Source organism: Lipophrys pholis, assembly GCF_963383615.2.
Source record: "Lipophrys pholis genome assembly, chromosome: 12".
Lineage (NCBI taxonomy): Eukaryota > Metazoa > Chordata > Actinopteri > Blenniiformes > Blenniidae > Lipophrys > Lipophrys pholis.
The window spans coordinates 1066387-1088789 of NC_137641.1; the positions used below are offsets into that span (position 1 = coordinate 1066387).

General features: G+C 49.4%; 1 protein-coding gene across 1 annotated transcript; it reads right to left on the reverse strand.

The window, feature by feature from the left end:
• Positions 1 to 210: 210 nt before the first annotated feature.
• LOC308117854 (uncharacterized protein) lies at positions 211 to 4333 on the reverse strand (the record flags this gene model as incomplete). The annotated part of the gene is made up of 4 exons (XM_080477003.1): positions 211 to 1957; positions 1992 to 2469; positions 4199 to 4227; positions 4329 to 4333. The coding sequence occupies 4 exons, from the start codon at positions 4331 to 4333 to the stop codon at positions 1297 to 1299; spliced, it is 1173 nt and encodes a 390-aa protein (XP_080333129.1). The 3' UTR covers positions 211 to 1296.
• Positions 4334 to 22403: the final 18070 nt, after the last annotated feature.

A 22403-nucleotide genomic window follows, 5' to 3' on the forward strand; every position in this document is an offset into this window, starting at 1 on the left:
GTCGGAGGAGTCAGGGGGGAGTCAGGGGGGAGTCAGGGAGGAGTCGGAGGAGTCAGGAGGAGTCAGGGGGAGTCGGAGGAGTCAGGGGGAGTCAGGTGGGAGTCGGGTAGAGACGGGGGGGTCAGGTGGGAGTCGGGTAGAGACGGGGGGGTCAGGTGGGAGTCGGGTAGAGACGGGGGGGTCAGGTGGGAAACGGGGGGAGTCGGGGGCGTCAGGTGGGAGTCAGGAGCAATAATCAGCCAGGTGATAGTGCGAAGCCTTACGATGTGCCTTCCAGTCCCATCACATCAGTCACTCCAATATGATCCCTAGTTACTGTAGTTCACTTAAAACTAGTTACTTTTATTAACTTTTAATGTGACTTTTTTCCTTTTGGTATTTATGCGAGAGGATTTGCTGAAGGTCCACGTTTCCTTCCTCTTGAGCTCTGTCCATCTTAATCCGCATGTTTCCTTCTGGGTTTGTGGTTCTTCACCTTTAAGTCTTCCGTTGGATTTCTATCGCTCATCGACACACAATGTCTGTCAGTCGGCGCCGCCTGAACCAAGTGTCTCTGTGAAGTGGACTGAGTCTGGGTCTCTGTCCTGCTGCTGGACCACTCCAGTCTTTCTACCCCCAAACTCTGGCCTTAAATCACTGCTGACGATTCTCACAGTTCTTCTCCTGCTCAAAGCCTCATAGCCGGAAACTGTCTGTTACTGTCTGTTACTGTCTGTTACTGTCTGTTACTGTCTGTTACTGTCTGTTACTGTCTGTTACTGTCTGTTACTGTCTGTCCGTACCTGTTCACCTGTAATGAATGCTGTGTTCTGTACGCTCTCCATCCTGGAGTCTGCTCTTCTGGTTCTGTCCGGTTCACTGTCTGGTTCACTGTCCGGTTCACTGTCCGGTTCACTGTCCGGTTCACTGTCTGGTTCACTGTCTGGTTCACTGTCCGGTTCACTGTCCGGTTCACTGTCTGGTTCACTGTCCGGTTCACTGTCCGGTTCACTGTCCGGTTCACTGTCCGGTTCACTGTCTGGTTCACTGTCCGGTTCACTGTCCGGTTCACTGTCCGGGTGTTTCTCTTTTCTTATAGTTTTTTTCTTCCAGACAATTTGAGTACATTAGATGTTCACGTCAGTCCGTAGTATGACTGTAGTACAACTGTGAGCAGTAGAACTCGCCTGCTGGTACAGAAACAGTAGCTGAGTTAACACATGTACAGACAACAGGACTTGTCCCAGACAGTCAACCTGTAGAAACTAAAACCTGTAGGGACGACTGAACCTGTAGGGACGACTGAACCTGTAGAAACTAAAACCTGTAGGGACGACTGAACCTGTAGAGACTGAACCTGTAGAGACTGAACCTGTAGAGACAACTGAACCTGTAGAAACTAAAACCTGTACAGACGACTGAACCTGTAGAGACGACTGAACCTGTACAGACGACTGAACCTGTAGAGACGACTGAACCTGTGGAGACGACTGAACCTGTGGAGACGACTGAACCTGTAGGGACGACTGAACCTGTAGAGACGACTGAACCTGTGGAGACGACTGAACCTGTGGAGACGACTGAACCTGTAGAGACGACTGAACCTGTAGAGACGACTGAACCTGTAGAGACGACTGAACCTGTAGAAACGACTGAACCTGTAGGGACGACTGAACCTGTAGAGACGACTGAACCTGTAGAAACGACTGAACCTGTAGGGACGACTGAACCTGTAGAGACGACTGAACCTGTAGGGACGACTGAACCTGTAGAAACTAAAACCTGTTGACGACTGAACCTGTAGGGACGACTGAACCTGTACAGACGACTGAACCTGTACAGACGACTGAACCTGTAGAGACGACTGAACCTGTAGAGACGACTGAACCTGTAGAGACGACTGAACCTGTACAGACGACTGAACCTGTAGAGACGACTGAACCTGTAGAGACGACTGAACCTGTACAGACGACTGAACCTGTAGAGACGACTGAACCTGTAGAAACTAAAACCTGTAGAGACGACTGAACCTGTAGAGACGACTGAACCTGTAGAGACGACTGAACCTGTGGGGACGACTGAACCTGTAGAAACTAAAACCTGTAGACGACTGAACCTGTAGACGACTGAACCTGTAGAGACGACTGAACCTGTAGAAACGACTGAACCTGTAGAGACGACTGAACCTGTAGAGACGACTGAACCTGTAGAGACGACTGAACCTGTAGAGACGACTGAACCTGTAGAGACGACTGAACCTGTAGGGACGACTGAACCTGTAGAGACGACTGAACCTGTAGAGACGACTGAACCTGTAGAGACGACTGAACCTGTAGAGACGACTGAACCTGTAGGGACGACTGAACCTGTAGAAACGACTGAACCTGTAGGGACGACTGAACCTGTAGAAACGACTGAACCTGTACAGACGACTGAACCTGTACAGACGACTGAACCTGTAGAAACTAAAACCTGTAGAGACGACTGAACCTGTAGAAAGGTGTTATCCATCTCTGCTCCAGCAGTTTTCCGCAGGCTACAGCACATGATGTAAGGCTTGTCCTACTCCTCTTCCTCTTCCTCTTCCTGCCTGTGCAGGTTTGCAGCCTGACCTTTGACCTTTGACCTTTGTCCCAGCCTTCATGGTTCTGCCAGGAAGTGGCTGTTTGTATAGTTCTGACATATTAGATATTTAACCGACGATCAATATATTTATACGTATTTACTCCTGCAGGAGGCGCCGACGCCTTCGATATGTCACAGACAAGAGGAACCAAATGTTTCTGATGACTGCACAACCAATCACAAGTCTGTGTGTGTGTGTGTGTGTGTGTGTGTGTGTGTGTGTGTGTGTGTGTGTGTGTGTGTGTGTGTGTGTGTGTGTGTGTGTGTGTGTGTGTGTGTGTGTGTGTGTGTGTGTGTGTGTGTGTGTGTGTGTGAGAAATGAAGCTAGTCTGTAAATAAAGCTAGTCTCTCTGCTTCCTTTCCGTTTCAGGAGAAATGCTTCTTACTTTCTCCTCTTTGGTTTGCTTGTTTATTTCATGACGTCTTTCCCTCCACCTGTGTGTTTCCCTCCACCTGTGTGTTTCCCTCCACCTGTGTCTTTCCCTCCACCTGTGTGTTTCCCTCCACCTGTGTGTTTCCCTCCACCTGTGTGTTTCCCTCCACCTGTGTCTTTCCCTCCACCTGTGTGTTTCCCTCCACCTGTGTGTTTCCCTCCACCTGTGTGTTTCCCTCCACCTGTGTGTTTCCCTCCACCTGTGTGTTTCCCTCCACCTGTGTGTTTCCCTCCACCTGTGTGTTTTTGTGGAGGAGAGCAAGGCGCTGCTGGTTCACAGACTTGATTTTCTAACATTTGAACATTTATTAATCAATACTTTGTACATCTTTACTGCAATAAATCAATAAATGAAATCAATTCCAATTCTACTGCTTCTTGTTCATCAATCAGTCAGACTGAGGAAGAGGATGAGGTGATGAAGGTCAGTGAGGATGAAGATGAGCTGATAAAGGTCAGGATGAGGAGGATGAAGATGAGCTGATAAAGGTCAGGATGAGGAGGAGGAGGATGAAGATGAGCTGATAAAGATGAGGAGGATGAAGATGAGCTGATAAAGGTCAGGATGAGGAGGATGAAGATGAGCTGATAAAGGTCAGGATGAGGAGGAGGAGGATGAAGATGAGCTGATAAAGATGAGGAGGATGAAGATGAGCTGATAAAGGTCAGGATGAGGAGGATGAAGATGAGCTGATAAAGGTCAGGATGAGGAGGAGGAGGATGAAGATGAGCTGATAAAGATGAGGAGGATGAAGATGAGCTGATAAAGGTCAGGATGAGGATGAGGAGGATGACGAAGGGGATTCCAGTGAACCGGGTCAGAAGAAGAATAGTACTTTATTAAAAACCCTCGACTGTTAAATTAGAACTACAAAAACCAAATAATAAAAAACTTTAGGAAAAAAGTAAAAAAAAACTCAAGTCTCCTTTAATGAGGAACAAACCGTTAAAGCAGAGGAATACTTGTAACTAAATACCAGTAATTAAAAAAAGGAATACAACAGTAGGTGACACTAAAGAAAGTAATGAAGTATTACAGAAATACTACGAGGCACTTTATACTCCTGAGAAACAGTATAATCTGGACTGGACAGCATAATCTGGAATGGACAATAAAATTGTATCGAATATTATCAAGGACAGCCCCACCCTGGCTCGGACCTGTTGGACCTGCTGCCCTCAGGGAGGCGCTACAGGGTCATGAGATCAAAAACAAACAGATTCAAAAACAGTTTTTTCCCCAGAGCCAGAACCACTGGGAACTCTCGTATGCACTGACTTTACAGATTACCTCATAATGTGCAATATCATTTTTATAGTTTTTATTTATTTCCTGTAAATACACTGTGTACTCCTGTAAATACACTGTGTACTGTTCACAGGACTGGACCATGCACCTTACCCCCTACACCCCCCACCCTCCTTCTAACACTATATTCTGCATATTTTTGGACTGCTGCACTGTCACTGGAGTTGTTTTTAATCTCACTGTACCTAGTACAAGTGACAATAAAAGGCATTCTATTCTATATTCTAATCTGGACTGGACAGCATAATCTGGAATGGACAATATAATCTGGACTGGACAGTACAATCTGGACAGGATAATTTAATCTGGACTAGATAATTTAATCTGAACTGGACAGTATAATCTGGACTGGACAGCATAATCTGGAATTGACAGCATAATCTGGAATGGACAGTATAATCTGGACTGGACAATGATATATTCTGGACTGGACTGTATAATCTGGACTGAACAATGATATACAGTATTCTGGACTGGACAGTACAATCTGGACTGGATAATTTAATCTGGACTAGATAATTTAATCTAGACTGGACAGTATAATCTGGACTGGACAGTACAATCTGGACTGGATAATTTAATCTGGACTAGATCATTTAATCTGGACCGGACAGCATTATCTGGAATTGACAGCATAATCTGGAATGGACAATACAATCTGGACTGGACAATATAATCTGGACTAGGCCATTATAGAACCATCTCCATCCTTCCCTTTCACCTCCAGAAAGCTCCATTCTCAAAACTCAGGTCCAATTTCTAACCCAATTATGTTGCATCCTAAAGACGTTTAGATGAAGATACACAAAATACTCAAGGATCTCATTATAAGCAGTCCTACTCATCAGTCTACTGGAACATTTGACACAACCATGGGATATGTACTCTGGGTACTTGTTTGATGGTTGAAGTGTTAATGTCATACAACGATGTAATGAGTAAAGGGTACCTGAAGGGAAAATAACATTTTTGAAAATACAATATGTTCAGATAAGGAACTGTGCCACGTCACTAGACCAACAAATTGAGGACAAGCATATTTTGCAGTACTTGGTTTTGCCACCTCGCCATCACAGAGCCTCAATATCCTACAGGAGAATACGACCTCAGCACACAATGTGCTCTCCAGCGCCACCTGGAAACACTAAAACAGCCCGTAGGAACGTCAAACCAAACCTCAATTGTTCGTCTCATCAAGGCCCCAAAAAATCACATTTTGATACTCCTGACCTAAATCCAACAGGAAGTCTGCAATTTGCCTTTCAAAATAAGATATTCGCCCAAAAAAGGCCATCGTGCAAACGGCATCTCCTCTAAGGGCGAAAAACGTATCGGCTTCCAAACACCGTGATCAAACAGAGGAGACGCTCCTGCTGCAAAGTCAAGGTCAACATTTTGACGAGTCGGGCGGTTCCGTTTTTATTAGCCGTCAAAACTCAACGCCAAATCCCTCCGCCTCCATCCTAACACCTTTCCTTATCTCCTTTAGGAAGTCTCCTAACACCTTTCACTAACTCCTTTAGGAAGCTTCCTAACACCTTTACTAACTCCTTTAGGAAGCTTCCTAACACCTTTCACTAACTCCTTTAGGAAGCCTCCTAACACCTTTCACTAACTCCTTTAGAAAGCCTCCTAACACCTTTCACTAACTCCTTTAGGAAGCCTCCTAACACCTTTCACTAACTCCTTTAGGAAGTCTCCTAAAACCTTTCACTAACTCCTTTAGGAAGCCTCCTAACACCTTTCACTAACTCCTTTAGAAAGCCTCCTAACACCTTTCCTTAACTCCTTTAGGAAGTCTCCTAACACCTTTCCTTAACTCCTTTAGGAAGCCTCCTAACACCTTTACTTAACTCCTTTAGGAAGCCTCCTAACACCTTTCACTAACTCCTTTAGGAAGCTTCCTAACACCTTTCCTTAACTCCTTTAGGAAGTCTCCTAACACCTTTCCTTATCTCCTTTAGGAAGCCTCCTAACACCTTTCCTTATCTCCTTTAGGAAGCCTCCTAACACCTTTCTTTATCTCCTTTAGGAAGCCTCCTAACACCTTTCACTAACTCCTTTAGGAAGCCCCCTAACACCTTTCCTAGCTCCTTTAGGAAGCCTCCTAACACCTTTCCTTAACTCCTTTAGGAAGCCTCCTAACACCTTTCACTAACTCCTTTAGGAAGCCCCCTAACACCTTTCCTTAACTCCTTTAGGAAGCCTCCTAACACCTTTCCTAGCTCCTTTAGAAAGCCTCCTAACACCTTTCCTTAACTCCTTTAGGAAGTCTCCTAACACCTTTCCTTAACTCCTTTAGGAAGCCTCCTAACACCTTTCACTAACTCCTTTAGGAAGCCCCCTAACACCTTTCCTTAACTCCTTTAGGAAGCCTCCTAACACCTTTCCTTAACTCCTTTAGGAAGCCTCCTAACACCTTTCACTAACTCCTTTAGGAAGCCTCCTAACACCTTTCACTAACTCCTTTAGGAAGCCCCCTAACACCTTTCCTTAACTCCTTTAGGAAGCCCCCTAACACCTTTCCTTAACTCCTTTAGGAAGCCTCCTAACACCTTTCACTAACTCCTTTAGGAAGCCTCCTAACACCTTTCACTAACTCCTTTAGGAAGCCTCCTAACACCTTTCACTAACTCCTTTAGAAAGCCTCCTAACACCTTTCCTTATCTCCTTTAGAAAGCCTCCTAACACCTTTCCTAGCTCCTTTAGAAAGCCTCCTAACACCTTTCCTTAACTCCTTTAGAAAGCCTCCTAACACCTTTCCTTAACTCCTTTAGGAAGCCCCCTAAGTCCTTTCCTTAACCATGTGACATCATCCACAGAGTTAAGGGAAGGTTGATAGGAAAGGAGACAGGAGGGACTATTCAGAAGCACCCCAAGTGTTTAGCTAGGGTCGGGGTGAGCTGGCTTTCAAAATAAAAGCCCCCCAAAATTTGGGAAATAAAAGTCCTTATTTATTAAAATGACATTATAGATCTTAAAACATTCAAAAAGTATATTTTATCAATATTCAGATGGGCCAGAGGCCATGATTGGGCCAGAGGCCATGATTGGGCCCATCCTGACGGTCCAGAGTGCGAGGTCTCAATCAGGCTCCCAGACTAGTTTCAGGTTGGGGGGTCAAAGGGGGGCTCTGCACTGTGGAACCGCAACGATTGTGACCTTTGTTTTCATCAGCTTCGTTCTATTGGCATTTCTTTTCTTTTCTTTCTCTCATCTGGTGATAATATTTACCTGAATGTGTAAATACGTTTGTTTTTATCATGAACTCAACGAACCAATAAAGGACGTGTTAAAGGTCAAATGTCTGTCTTTCTCTCTCTCTCTCTCTGTCTCTGTCTCTGTCTCTCTGTCTCTCCCTCTCTCTCTCTCTCTCTGTCTCTGTCTCTCTGTCTCTGTCTCTGTCTCTGTCTCTATCTCTCCCCTCTCTCTCTCTCTCTCTCTCTCTCTCTCTCTGTCTCTGTCTCTGTCTCTGTCTCTGTCTCTCTGTCTCTGTCTCTCTCTCTCTCTCTCTCTCTCTCTCTCTCTCTCTGTCTCTGTCTCTCTGTCTCTGTCTCTCTCTCTCTCTCTCTCTCTCTCTCTCTCTGTCTCTGTCTCTGTCTCTCTCTCTCTCTCTCTCTCTCTATCTCTCCCTCTCTCTCTCTCTGTCTCTCTCTCTCTCTCTCTCTCTCTCTCTCTCTGTCTCTCTCTCTCTCTCTCTCTCGCATTGCATGCTGGGTGGGTGTGAGTGTGTGAGCGGGCGTGGAGCGCTTTGGAAAGTTTGAGCGAGAAAACTGTGTTTCTGCACTTTAAACTTCGGTGTTTCTCTTCCCCCTGGGTTCTCTATGTGAAGGTAAGAGGAGTTTAATTCATCGTTTTGAAAAAAAGAGAAGGTTTGTGAGCAGTCAGGTGTTTTGTTGGAGGAGTGATGGCGTCCCTCCCGGTGGAGGGCTCGCCGCCTCCCTCCATCAAACACGGAGTTCGGGTGGTGGCTGACCCCCGGTACTCTGTGGAGGATGTTCTCCTGGCCGTTGGAGACGTGGTGGGTCATATCAACATTCTATATGGCTCTAGAATGAACAAGGCCGTGGTGGCTTTTCTCCGTGAGGAGAAGATGGTTCATTCACTGGTGGAACAGGGACTAGTGTTGGAAGATCTGTATGTACCGGTGTCACCGCTGTTCGTACCGTCCACCCGGGTCACTGTGTCCGGGGTTCCCCCGTTTATTCCCAACCAGCTGCTGGAGAACCAACTGGCCCGTTTCGGGAAGTTCTCTGGCGGCCTCAGGGAGGTGAAACTAAATTGTAGAAATGATAAACTGCAACACGTCCAGTCCCTCCGCAGACAGGCCTTCATGTACCTGAACGACCCGGAACCCTGGAGGGGTCATTCAAAGTGAAATATGGTGACGGGTTCTACACGGTGTACGCCAGCTCGGGAAGCATCAAGTGCTTCGAGTGCGGGGATGTCGGACACAAACGTCTGGCATGTCCTCACAGAGAGCAGCCTGCGGACGGCAGCGGCGGCTCTGCGGAGCGCCGCGGCGCGGCCGCCCCGCCGCGGGCCGCAACATCGTCCGCGCCGCGAGCGGCGCCGTGGGGCGCGCCTCGGCCCGGGCTCGAGGCCACGGACGCTGGATCTCCCAGCGAAACGCGATCGGAGCGGCTGGCCCCCAGTGACGGTGCCCCCGGTGGGTTGCGGGTGGAGTCCCCGACCCTGGGCGCTGATTCGGCTCCGGAGCCGCAGGTGGAAGAGCAGGAGGTGGAGGAGGTGGAGGTGGAGGAGGCTGTAAGCAGCTCTCCACTGAATAGGAATAAAAGAAAGTTCCAGGACGACAGGGAAATAAACGTAGACAAGAAAAACAAAGACACACACACTGTAGAAGACAATGGACAGACGGAAACTGTAACACACACAGAGCAAACTGACATCCCCGATGCACACACACACACACACACACACACACACACATACCTGACACTGACAGCTCCAGCACAAACACAAACACACACACACACACACCCCATATCAACCCCAGCACACACACACCCCACACTGCTGAATATTTCCACACACACATACACCCACTTGACACTGAGAATCCTAACACACACACAAACACACACACACCTGACACCTGTGACCAGACAGAACAGCAACTGGAGGACGACATAGAAGACGACGACTCCCTCTCCCAGTTCTCTGATTTTCCTTCTCAGGATGACTCAACCTCAGACACCATACAAGAAATAAATGACTTTCTTGACAAGACATTTGGACAATCAGTGGACGTGAAGGATTTCTTTTCAGATGTGGACAAATTTATCAGTTCGGTTCTAAAAATGACAAAACAGGCCAGCACTGAGGAACTCAGTAAACAGAAACAATATCGACTAAAAAAAATACTGACCAAACTGAGGAAGGAAAGGAGAGGAAGACTCCTTCCTGAAACACAAAAACAGTAAAAAATGACTCTTATTCTGAAGGTGTTGTTTCCTCACTGGTGGTGGTTCACTGTCCTGCTCTCCCTTTCTCTTCTCATGGAGACTCTCAGAGTTGCTACACTAAATGTGAACGGAGGGAGAGACAGAGAAAGGAGAGCACTAATATCAGAGCTGTGCAAAGACAAAAAAATAGATGTCTTCCTCCTCCAGGAGACACACAGCTCACTTGATAATGAAAAAGACTGGCTCCTGGGCTGGAGAGGAGAAACCCTCTTCAGTCAGGCACTAATTTCAGTGCAGGAGTCGCGGTGTTGTTCTCACCTCACCTGTGTCCTACAGACATTTCATCCTGCGAGGTGGAGCAGGGTAGGGCTCAGGTGGTGTAGGTTCCAGGTGGAGCAGGGTAGGGCTCAGGTGGTGTAGGTTCCAGGTGGAGCAGGGTAGGGCTCAGGTGGTGTAGGTTCCAGGTGGAGCAGGGTAGGGCTCAGGTGGTGCAGGCAAAAATAAAAGGAACCGTTTTCACCTTCATCAACATCTACGCCCATAACACCGGGGCCAACCGTGTTCGACTCTTTCAGAAACTAAACACTGAACTGAAACAACTTAACAGCAGTTCATTTATAATCATAGGAGGAGACTGGAACTGCTCCACCCATCCAGACTCTGACAGGAACACACAGGAACCACACCCACCATCAGCATCCGCCCTTTCCACCATCCTAACTGAGAATGACCTGATAGACGCCTGGAGGACCCTCCACCCTACAGACAGGTAATACACCTGGGTAAAGGCCACAGACAGCAGAGTCAGTGCAGCCAGACTGGACCGGATTTACATTAAGAAAACACATAATAACCGTCTGGTCCAGTCCACCATCACACCTATAGGTTTTTCTGATCACCATCTACTCGTCACAGATCTCTCAATGCAAACACGCCCACACCGACCTCCATATTGGACTTTTAACATCCAGCTCACACAGGACACGTCCTTCTGTCAGGCCTTTGCCGTCTTCTGGACTCAGTGGAGACGGAGGAAACTGGACTTTGTGAGTTTGGCCAAATGGTGGGAGGTGGGGAAAACCCAAATTCAACTTTTCTGCAGGCAGTACACCGCACACAGGACACAAACACAAAAAGACCATCTCCATCGTCTAGAAAAGGAAATTAGCACTTTGGAAGAAGAAATTAGTAAAGGAACAGAGAGCAATAGAACCTTACCTGGCAGGAAGAAAGCTTTAAATACTTTCCTCCACACAAAAGCAAGCAAAAGGGGCTTTACTCAAAAACCAAATCACCTCAATTAAAGAAATAGATGCTCCGACCCGCTACTTCTTCAAATTAGAAAGAAAACCCAGGAACAATAATATGATGACACACCTCAAACATAGCAATGGAACAATAACAACAGACCCCTCTGAGATGAGGAAGCTGGCCATCAGTTTCTACTCAGACCTGTTCAGTGCAGAGACCTGCGACCCTGGTAACGTGGACCAGATCCTGGAGGGGCTCCCACGGCTGGAGGAGTCCATATCAGCCTCGCTGGAGTCCAGCTTCTCCCTTGAAGAGATGTCCACGGCGCTCCAGCAGCTCAGCTGTGGACGGTCTCCCGGGATCGATGGCCTCCCTACAGAGTTCTACAGCAGTTTCTGGACTCTGCTGGGGGAAGACCTGTTCCAGGTCCTGAACTACTGCTTGGACACTGGACTGTTGCCTTTGAGCTGCACGAGGGCCGTCCTGACCCTGCTGCCCAAGAAAGGAGATCTGGGCCTGCTGAAGAACTGGAGGCCCGTCTCACTCCTCTGCACAGACTATAAAATAATAGCCAGATGCATCGGCAATCGACTAAAAGACTGCCTGGACAACGTCATCACAGTGGGACAAACATACTGCGTCCCGGAACGAAGCATCATGGACAATATATTTTTGATGAGAGACATTATTGACATTTCACACTCACAGGAGCTAAAAGTAGGACTGTTCTCCATTGACCAGGAGAAAGCTTTTGATAGAGTTGATCACCTTTATTTATTTAAAACACTTTGTTCTTTTGGTTTTGGGAGAAAATTTATTTCTTGGATTAAATTACTCTACACAGGAGCCACTGTACTGATGAAAGTTGGAGGGGGGCTGAGCCGACCGGTCCCTGTTCAGAGAGGGACCAGGCAGGGCTGTCCTCTGTCCGGGATGCTATACAGCATCGCCATTGAGCCCCTCTTGGCTCAACTCAGGAGCAGTCTGCCAGGCCTTTCAATTCCAGGAAGTGGGGGAACTGTTGTGCTATCAGCTTATGCTGATGACATAACAGTTTTCATCACCCACAGAACAGACATCCAGACCCTGCAAAGCAAACTCACCTTGTACGAGAAGGCCTCCTCAGCCAAGGTGAACTGGACCAAGTGTGAAGGGCTTCTCCTGGGGCAGTGGAACAATCAGCAGCCAACTCTACCTGCTGGGCTGCAGTGGAGCACGGAGGGAGTGAAGTGTCTGGGCGTTTTTCTAGGAACCAGCGACTTCCAAAAGAAGAACTGGGAAGGTTTGGCGGAGAGAGTCAGTGCCCAATTGTCTCGATGGACTTGGGTCCAGCCACAGCTGTCTTACAGGGGGAGGACTTTGGTTGTTAACAACTTGGCCGCTTCAATGCTCTGGCACCGCTTCACTGTGCTGGAGCCTCCTGCAGCCCTGATCAAAGATATACAGAGCAGACTGGTGAACTTCTTCTGGGGCGGAGCTCACTGGACCAGAGCTTCAGTCCTGTACCTTCCTCTGTCTGAGGGAGGTCAGGGGCTAATCGACATCCAGAGCCGCCTGAAGACCCTCCGTCTCCTGACCGCACAGCACCACCTGTACCACCAGGAACAGCTATGGACAGAAACAGCATCTGTACTGCTGGGAAGAGTCGGAAACCTCCACTACAATAAACATCTGTTCCTCCTCGACCTGGCTGAAGTGGATCCATCAAGCACATCAGTCTTCTACCAGTCTGTCCTGAGAGCCTGGAGGACTGTTTTCACTGCCCAGAGAGACTCTTCCCAGGTGTGTGGCAACGTAAGAGAAGAGCCACTGTTCCACAACCCCATGATCCAAGCCAGGCTCCTCCGCTCCCCGACCATACAGAGGACCCTAACATCAGCTGGTCTGACCAAGCTGGGCGACCTGAGGACGGTGGGACAGTGGAAGACTGCAGCCAGGTTGACCCAAGAGACTGGGCTCAAATCACAAAGACTGGTGGAGAAACTGCTGGAGGAGGTGGTGAGAGCTCTACCTGGTTCCTTCAGGGAGGCTCTGGGGAAGGAAACACCAACCGACCAAAGAGCCACAACCTTCGTCTTTCCCTCAGCTGTCCATCAGTGCTGCGGTCAGGGAGCAGGAGGTGGACAATGGACTTCTTCTCTCCTTCTCAACACCAAAACTCTCTAAGTTTTCCCAACTGCAGAAGAAGGACCTCTACATAATCACAGTAAAAGTCATAAATTGTGCGTCTCTGACTGGTGTCCAGGAGTCCCGGTGGTCTGGGATGTTGGCACCAGGGTCCTCACCCAGAGGCAGCTGGAGGTCCCTGTACAAAGCCCCCATAGAGAAACGCACTGCGGATCTCCAGTGGAGGGTGGTACATGGGGCCGTGGCCACAAACAGACATGTGGCACGACTCAATCCCCAAACTGACAGTCGGTGTGTCTTCTGCCAAGCCGAGGAAACCCTGGATCACCTCTGGCTACACTGTCGGAGACTGACCTCCCTCTTTGCTCTGCTGCAGCAGTGGTTGACCCAATTAGGTCATGTCTTTCATGGTGGCCTTTTCATATTTGGACCAAAATACTCTGCAACCCAACGTAGGAACATCTGCCTTGTCAACTTCCTGATAGGACAGGCAAAAATGGGCATCTGGTTGTCACGGCGCAACAGAAGCCAAGGTGCAGGGTCTGATGATGCTCTGCAGATGTTCAGAGGCCTGGTGGCTGCTCCACTCAGGGTGGAGTTCACCTTCCATAAACAAGTATCGGACTTGAAAGAATTTGTTTCTGTTTGGACTGTTGGTGGTGTTCTGTGTGCCATAGAGCATGAAGAACTGCAACTGCATTTCTAGTGTGTGTGTGTGTGTGTGTGTGTGTGTGTGTGTGTGTGTGTGTGTGTGTGTGCTGTAAATAGATTAGTTCTCATCGCCTGTTTATGAGTGTTCTTTTTGTGTAAAAAAAAAGTGAAAATAAAGAACTGTTAAAGGTCAAAGGTCTCTCTCTCTCTGTCTCTGTCTCTGTCTCTCTCTCTCTCTCTCTATCTCTCCCTCTCTCTCTCTCTCTCTGTCTCTGTCTCTGTCTCTGTCTCTCTGTCTCTTTCTCTCTCTCTCTCTATCTCTCCCTCTCTCTCTCTCTCTCTGTCTCTGTCTCTGTCTCTGTCTCTCTGTCTCTTTCTCTCTCTCTCTCTCTCTCTCTCTCTCTCTCTCTGTGCATGCTGGGAGCGTTTGTCACGTTTTTTTCTGTAATTTTTTCTTGTTAATGTTCACAAGCACCATAGTTTAATAATCACAGAGCACTTTTGGTTTTGTTTCCTTCTTTCTCGGGGTTTCGGTGGGTTTGCGTTGCTCCGTGTTTGCCGGCGACTGGCTGAGGCCATGTCGTCCGAGCTGAGGAAACTCACCTGCAAACACGGGATCCGCATCTCAACACCTTTCCCCTGCAGCGTGGAGCAGGTTGCTCTGGCTGTGGGGGAGAAGGTCGGGTACAGCAGGTGGAGCAGGTGGAGCAGGTGGAGCAGGGTGCTCTGGCTGTGGGGGAGAAGGTCGGGTACAGCAGGTGGAGCAGGTGGAGCAGGTGGAGCAGGGTGCTCTGGCTGTGGGGGAGAAGGTCGGGTACAGCAGGTGGAGCAGGTGGAGCAGGGTGCTCTGGCTGTGGGGGAGAAGGTCAGCTACAGCAGGTGGAGCAGGTGGAGCAGGTTGCTCTGGCTGTGGGGGAGAAGGTCGGGTACAGCAGGTGGAGCAGGTGGAGCAGGGTGCTCTGGCTGTGGGGGAGAAGGTCAGCTACAGCAGGTGGAGCAGGTTGCTCTGGCTGTGGGGGAGAAGGTCGGGTACAGCAGGTGGAGCAGGTGGAGCAGGTTGCTCTGGCTGTGGGGGAGAAGGTCGGGTACAGCAGCGTGAAGGCGGCGGCCCGGATGAACGGCGCCGTGGTGATCTTTATGGACCGGGTGGAGAAGGCCAACTCCGTTGTGGAGACAGGAATCACCGTGCTGGACAGGTTGGTCCAGGTCCAGCCTGCTGTCCGGGTGATCCTGTCCAACGTCCCTCCTTATGCTCCAGATGAGCTCTTGACTAAGGAGCTTTCCAGATTTGGAAAAGTGGTGTCTGGCTATAAGGAAATCCTGTCTGGAATTAAGTCTCCGCTGCTGAAACACGCAATCTGTTTCAGAAGACAAGTATTTATGATACTCAATAACCGGAATGAGGAGCTCAACCTCAGGTTCCGTGTGAGAGGAAATGATTATGACTACGTTGTCTTCGCGAGCTCAGCTGGCATGAAATGCTTCGGCTGTGGTGAGGAGGGACACACGGTGAAGTCCTGTCCGCGGCGGGCTGAGTCGGCTCAGCCCGGTTCCGCGGAGTCCCGTGGCGCTGCTGCCACGGCTGCCGCTGCCCCGATGCCGGGGCCGCGGGCCTCCGTCTGGGGGGTCCCCCCCCGCTGGTGGCTCCGCAATCCGGGCTCCCGGGAGACGCGGTGGCTGGGGCTCAGTCCGAGCGGCCAATCGCGTCTCCTCGGTAAAACCCGAGGAGACGCGCTGCTGTGACCGACCAGGAGAGCATCAAGCACGGGGTGAGGAGGGTAAATACACCGGGTGGAGGTGTGAATGTGAGCGTGAGTGAGGAGAGTATGTCGGGTGGAGCTGGAGAGGAAGGAGGAGTGAATGACACTGAATGCAGCGTGGATGAAAGAAATGTAAATATCAGTGGTGAGGTGGAGGAGAAAAAAGAAAAAAAGAAAAAAAAGGGGTTGATAAAAAGAGTGAGCCAGATGTGGAGCAGGAAAGAGAGGAGGAAGGAGAAGGAAGGAGCAACATAGCTGATCAGGTGGAGGAGGCAGGAGGGAGCAGCAAGGCAGAACAGGTGGAGGAGGTAGGAAGGAGCAGCAGAGATGAACAGATGGAGGAGGCAGAAAGGAGCAGCAGAGCTGAACAGGTGGAGGAGGCAGAAAGGAGCAGCAGAGCTGAACAGGTGGAGGAGGCAGGAGGGAGCAACAAGGCAGAACAGGTGGAGGAGGTAGAAAGGAGCAGCAGAGATGAACAGGTGGAGGAGGTAGAAAGGAGCAACAGAGATGAACAGGTGGAGGAGGTAGAAAGGAGCAGCAGAGCTGAACAGGTGGAGGAGGCAGAAAGGAGCAGCAGAGCTGAACAGGTGGAGGAGGCAGAAAGGAGCAGCAGAGATGAACAGGTGGAGGAGGCAGAAAGGAGCAGCAGAGATGAACAGGTGGAGGAGACAGGAGGGAGCAGCAAGGCAGAAAAGGTGGAGGAGGCAGAGATGGAGGAAGAAAAAATTGGAAAAAATAAACCTGCAAAAAGGAGGAGGAAGAGAAAAAAAGAGTGAAACAAAGAAAAGCTGTGGGGACACTGGGGGGTCAGGGACACTGGGGGGTCAGGGACACTGGGGGACCCCCCCAGAAGACAGTGGAAACGAATATGCATCAGATAACAGTGACATTTCTTTTAACAGTTCTCAAAAAACCAAAGTACCGTACAGTGCAGGAAAATATAAGATGTTTTTACAACAAACAAAAAACCAACACGGGGTAAAAGTAGAGGACCACTTCCCAGACCTCAGTCTTTTTATTGTTTGGGCCAGACTCCATCTGAGCAGCAGACAGGAGTCTGTCCTCACAGGACAGGAGTCTGTCCTCACAGAACAGGAGTCTGTCCTCACAGGACAGGAGTCTGTCCTCACAGGACAGGAGTCTGTCCTCACAGAACAGGAGTCTGTCCTCACAGGACAGGAGTCTGGCCTCACAGGACAGGAGTCTGTCCTCACAGAACAGGAGTCTGTCCTCACAGGACAGGAGTCTGGCCTCACAGGACAGGAGGGACAGACTAAGGAAACTTGTGCTGAAAGACAAACAACTGTGAGATGATGATGCTGACAGCCAAGTCTGTTTTAATTAATGTATTTGTTTTTATCCTAGTTTTAAACATCTCTTTTATCATGGATGTTTTTAAACTGGGTATTTTAAATGTGAACGGAGCCGAGATCTGAGAAAAAGACCAGCAATCTATGAGACAGCCACACTTAAAAAGATAGACGTCCTGTTCCTTCAGGAAACCCACAGTGATTTTAGTAATGAAGCTGAGTGGAGGAGGGAATGGAAAGGGGAGGCCATGTAGAGCCTCCACCCTCCTCTCAGTGGAAGAGGGCATGTAGAGCCTCCACCCTCCTCTCAGTGGAAGAGGGCATGTAGAGCCTCCACCCTCCTCTCAGTGGAGGAGTGGGCCTCCTCTTCTCCAGGGCTTTTAACCCCAACTCACTGGAGGTCCAGCACTGTGTACAGGGGAGGTTGCTTTTAATCAAAGCTCAGTTCCACCATTTTAAATGAGTCTTTATTAACTGTTACCCCCACCCCCCCACTCCCACCCCCCGGCCGGTGCAGAGAGGAAGCAGTTTGTCCTCAAGTTAAGTGAGGTGGTCAGTGGGTGTGGGTCGGAGGACTATTTGTTTCTGGGTGGAGATTTTAATTGTACAGAAGACGCGGCATTAGACCGCAACCATGCAGAGCCTCATCCAGCCTCTCAGCACGCCTTAATGCAGCTGGTCCACTCTCAGGACATAGTGGACGTCTGGAGAAGGATGGTCCAGCCTTAAGGCAGCTGGTCCACTCTCAGGACATAGTGGACGTCTGGAGAAGGATGGTCCAACCTTAAGGTAGCTGGTCTCAGGACATAGTGGACGTCTGGAGAAGGATGGTCCAACCTTAAGGTAGCTGGTCCACTCTCAGGACATAGTGGACGTCTGGAGAAGGATGGTCCAGCCTTAAGGTAGCTGGTCCACTCTCAGGACATAGTGGACGTCTGGAGAAGGATGGTCCAACCTTAAGGTAGCTGGTCCACTCTCAGGACATAGTGGACGTCCGGAGAAGGATGGTCCAACCTTAAGGTAGCTGGTCTCAGGACATAGTGGACGTCTGGAGAAGGATGGTCCAGCCTTAAGGTAGCTGGTCCACTCTCAGGACATAGTGGACGTCTGGAGAAGGATGGTCCAGCCTTAAGGTAGCTGGTCCACTCTCAGGACATAGTGGACGTCTGGAGAAGGATGGTCCAACCTTAAGGTAGCTGGTCTCAGGACATAGTGGACGTCTGGAGAAGGATGGTCCAACCTTAAGGTAGCTGGTCCACTCTCAGGACATAGTGGACGTCTGGAGAAGGATGGTCCAGCCTTAAGGTAGCTGGTCCACTCTCAGGACATAGTGGACGTCTGGAGAAGGATGGTCCAGCCTTAAGGTAGCTGGTCCACTCTCAGGACATAGTGGACGTCTGGAGAAGGACACATCCTGACTGTCCACAGCACACCTGGTCCCACTTTAGAGAGAGCAGGGTCTCCTCAGCCAGGTTAGATCGTATTTATAGTTTTAAACATCATTTTAATGTCTTTAAGAAGTCTGATATTTCACCTATTGGTTTTACTGATCATTGTTTACTTTTAAATAGTATTTTTATCAGAAATGTTTTACCTAAAAGCGCCTACTGGCATTTTAATTCAGTTTTAACCTTTGATAGAAGCTTTAGAGGCTTTAATGTTTGTTTGGAGGTTTTTAGAGAGGAAGGGGATTTTAGCAGTCTTAGGCAGTGGTGGGACCACGGTAAGACTCAGATCAAACTCCTGTGTCAGCAGCACACCCTAAATGTCACAGGTGACATCACCAGGTCTATGAAGCATCTAGAGACCGAGATAGTGGAACTGGAACATCTAAATGAGTCCACAGGAGATCGAGGTTATATTGAAAGCCTCAAAAGAAAAAAAATGTCTTCAGACGACCTGCTGAATGTTAAAGTGCAGGACGCATTGGTCCGGTCCCGGTACCAAACCATCTCTGGGACGGACGCTCCCTCTAGCTTCTTCTTCAGCCTGGAAAAAAAGAACGGTCAGGGGAAAGTGGTCCACTGCTCTCAGACCTGGGGCAGGAGATCTCAGAACCAAGCCATATGCGAAGGAGAGCGGTGAGCTTCTACGTGTCCCTGTACCGGAGTGAGTACAAGGAGGAGCAAGGTCTCCTCGAGGGGTTCCTGAAGGGACTGCCTCAAGTCTCCGAGGAGGAGCATGGTCTCCTGGAGGGGTTCCTGCGGGGACTGCCTCAAGTCTCCGAGGAGACCAACAAACAGCTGGAGGCCTGCCTGGAAATGCAGGAGCTGCGGGCGGCACTGCAGGCGATGTCAACGGGCAGGTCTCCTGGGATTGACGGGCTCACCGCTGAGTTTTATAAAACGTTCTGGGAAATCCTAGGTAAGGATGTCCTGGACGTATTTAATGAGTGTCTGGCCTCTGGTTCCATGCCAGTGTCCTGCAGGAGGGCAGTCCTCACTCTGCTCCCTAAAAAAGGGAACCTGCAGGACATCAAAAACTGGCGTCCTGTGTCTTTGCTCTGTGTGGACTACAAACTCCTGTCCAAAGTACTGGCCTCCAGGCTGGGGAGGGTTATGGAGCAGGTCCTCCACCGGGACCAGACCTACTGTGTCCCTGGTCCAAAGTACTGGCCTCCAGGCTGGGGAGAGTTATGGAGCAGGTCCTCCACCGGGACCAGACCTACTGTGTCCCTGGCAGGTCCATGGTGGACAACGTCCACCTGATTCGTGATATTTTGGAAGTCTCTAGTTCTTTGGACATAGATGCTGGTCTAATTTCAGTAGACCAGGAAAAGGCTTTTGACCGCGTTGAACACGACGTCCTTTGGAGGGTCATGGAAAGCTTCGGGTTCTGGTTTCATAGCTAGGATCAAGGTGCTGTACAGAGACATTGAGAGTGTGCTGAAGTTTAACGGCAGTCTGTGTGCTCCTTTTAGAGTGTGTAGAGGTGTCAGGCAGGGCTGCGCTCTGTCTGGGATGCTCTATGCACTCTCCCTGGAACCCCTCCTCAATAAGCAACCTTCTAGTTTAGGGGGTCTGTTTTTACCGGGTTTTAGTGAAGGTGTAATTTTATCTGCTTATGCAGATGATCTTATTGTTTTTATCAGGAGCCAAGAACAAATAGACCTTTTAAGTAAGATAATAAGGGATTTTAATGTGACATCAGGGTCAACTGGGGAAAAAGTGAAGCCCTCGCTGTCGGCAGGCGGCATGGCGGTCTCTCAGTTCTTCCCCAGAATTTAACATGGAAAAAAGATGGTTTTAAATATTTAGGGATACATGTGGGTAAAGAACATTTTGTTCAGAAGAACTGGGAGACCGTCATGGACAAGATGGAGGGACAGCTCTCCAAGTGGAGGTGGCTCCTCCTCAAGATGTCCCTCCGAGGTAGGGTTCTAGTTTTAAACAACCTGGTAGCATCTCAGCTGTGGCATCGGCTCACCAGTGCAGACCCTCCTCCAGGCCTCCTGACTCAAATTCAAAAGAAAATGATGGATTTCTTCTGGCATGGTCTGCACTGGGTGCCACAGGGGGCGCTGTTTTTAGACAGAGAGGAGGGGGGTCAGGGCCTTGTCCACTTGGCCAGCCAGACTGCCACTTTTAGACTCCAGTTCCTGCAGAGGTTCCTCACAGGCCCGGCAGATCTGATGTGGAGAGGTGTGGCCAGCTGCATCCTGAGGGGTGTGGCCAGCTGCATCCTGAGGGGTGTGGCCAGCTGCATCCTGAGGGGTGTGGCCAGCAGCATCCTGAGGGGTGTGGCCAGCAGCATCCTGAGGGGTGTGGCCAGCTGCATCCTGAGGGGTGTGGCCAGCAGCATCCTGAGGGGTGTGGCCAGCAGCATCCTGAGGGGTGTGGCCAGCTGCATCCTGAGGGGTGTGGCCAGCAGCATCCTGAGGGGTGTGGCCAGCAGCATCCTGAGGGGTGTGGCCAGCTGCATCCTGAGGGGTGTGGCCAGCAGCATCCTGAGGGGTGTGGCCAGCTGCATCCTGAGGGGTGTGGCCAGCAGCATGCTGAGGGGTGTGGCCAGCAGCATCCTGAGGGGTGTGGCCAGCTGCATCCTGAGGTGTGTCAGTAAGTTGGGGTTGGATAATGTTCTGTTCTTAACTGATTCTAAATTCCTAAATCTCAAGGGGTTTCCTCCTTTTTATCAAAGTATTTTTAAATGCTGGGCTTTATTCACACATAGAAGGTTCCTGAAAGCGACTCTCTGCAGTGGCTGTTGAAAGAACCCCTGATCCACGGAGCCAGACTGGACATCAGCGGAACAACAACTCCTGGTCTGGGGAAGGCTGATCCAGTCTGGGACCCTCACCGTGGGTCAGCTTGTGGATGCTGTGGGGCCGGACCTGAGCGACGCCCAGGCCCTGGGCTCTCGACTGAAGCTGCAGTCTGTCCGGGTGTCCCAGAGGCTCCTGGAGACCTGGAGGACGACACTCAGGGCCAGAGACAGGAGCCCCCTGAGGAGATACAGCGAAGGAGAACTCTCCCCGGACGCTGCAGACCCCTTCCCTGAGGTCCTGCTGAGCCCGGGGCTGGGGGGATTGTCCTGGTCCTCCCCGAGGTCCTGCTGAGCCCGGGGCTGGGGGGATTGTCCTGGTCCTCCCCGAGGTCCTGCTGAGCCCGGGGCTGGGGGGATTGTCCGGTCCCCTCCTAGAAATCACACAGCCCGAGAGACTGTCGTTGCACAAGGCAGGCAAACGGATTTTTTATCGGAACTGTGTGAAGAGCATCCACAAGGGTGGACTGAGCAACAGACCCCCCACTGTGTGGTCGCAAAGACTGGGTCAGGGTGGACCCGGTCCCCAGTGGAGGATCTTATATAAACCCCCCCTAAAGAAACCAACTGGAGACCTTCAGTGGAGGATTTTACACGGTGCGATCGCTTCCAATGCTTTTATCTCTGTCAGCAACCCTGCTGTTTTAAACACTTTATCTCTGTTATTGACCCTGCTGTTTTAAACACTTTATCTGTTATTAACCCTGCTGTTATAAACACTTTATAAACACTTTATCTGTTATTAACCCTGCTGTTATAAACACTTTATCTCTGTTATTAACCCTGCTGTTTTAAACACTTTATCTGTTATTAACCCTGCTGTTATAAACACTTTATAAACACTTTATCTGTTATTAACCCTGCTGTTATAAACACTTTATCTCTGTTATTAACCCTGCTGTTATAAACACTTTATCTGTTATTAACCCTGCTGTTTTAAACACTTTATCTGTTATTAACCCTGCTGTTTTAAACACTTTATCTGTTATTAACCCTGCTGTTTTAAACACTTTATCTCTGTTATTAACCCTGCTGTTTTAAACACTATCTGTTATTAACCCTGCTGTTTTAAACACTATCTGTTATTAACCCTGCTGTTTTAAACACTTTATCTGTTATTAACCCTGCTGTTATAAACACTTTATAAACACTTTATCTGTTATTAACCCTGCTGTTATAAACACTTTATCTCTGTTATTAACCCTGCTGTTTTAAACACTTTATCTGTTATTAACCCTGCTGTTTTAAACACTTTATCTCTGTTATTAACCC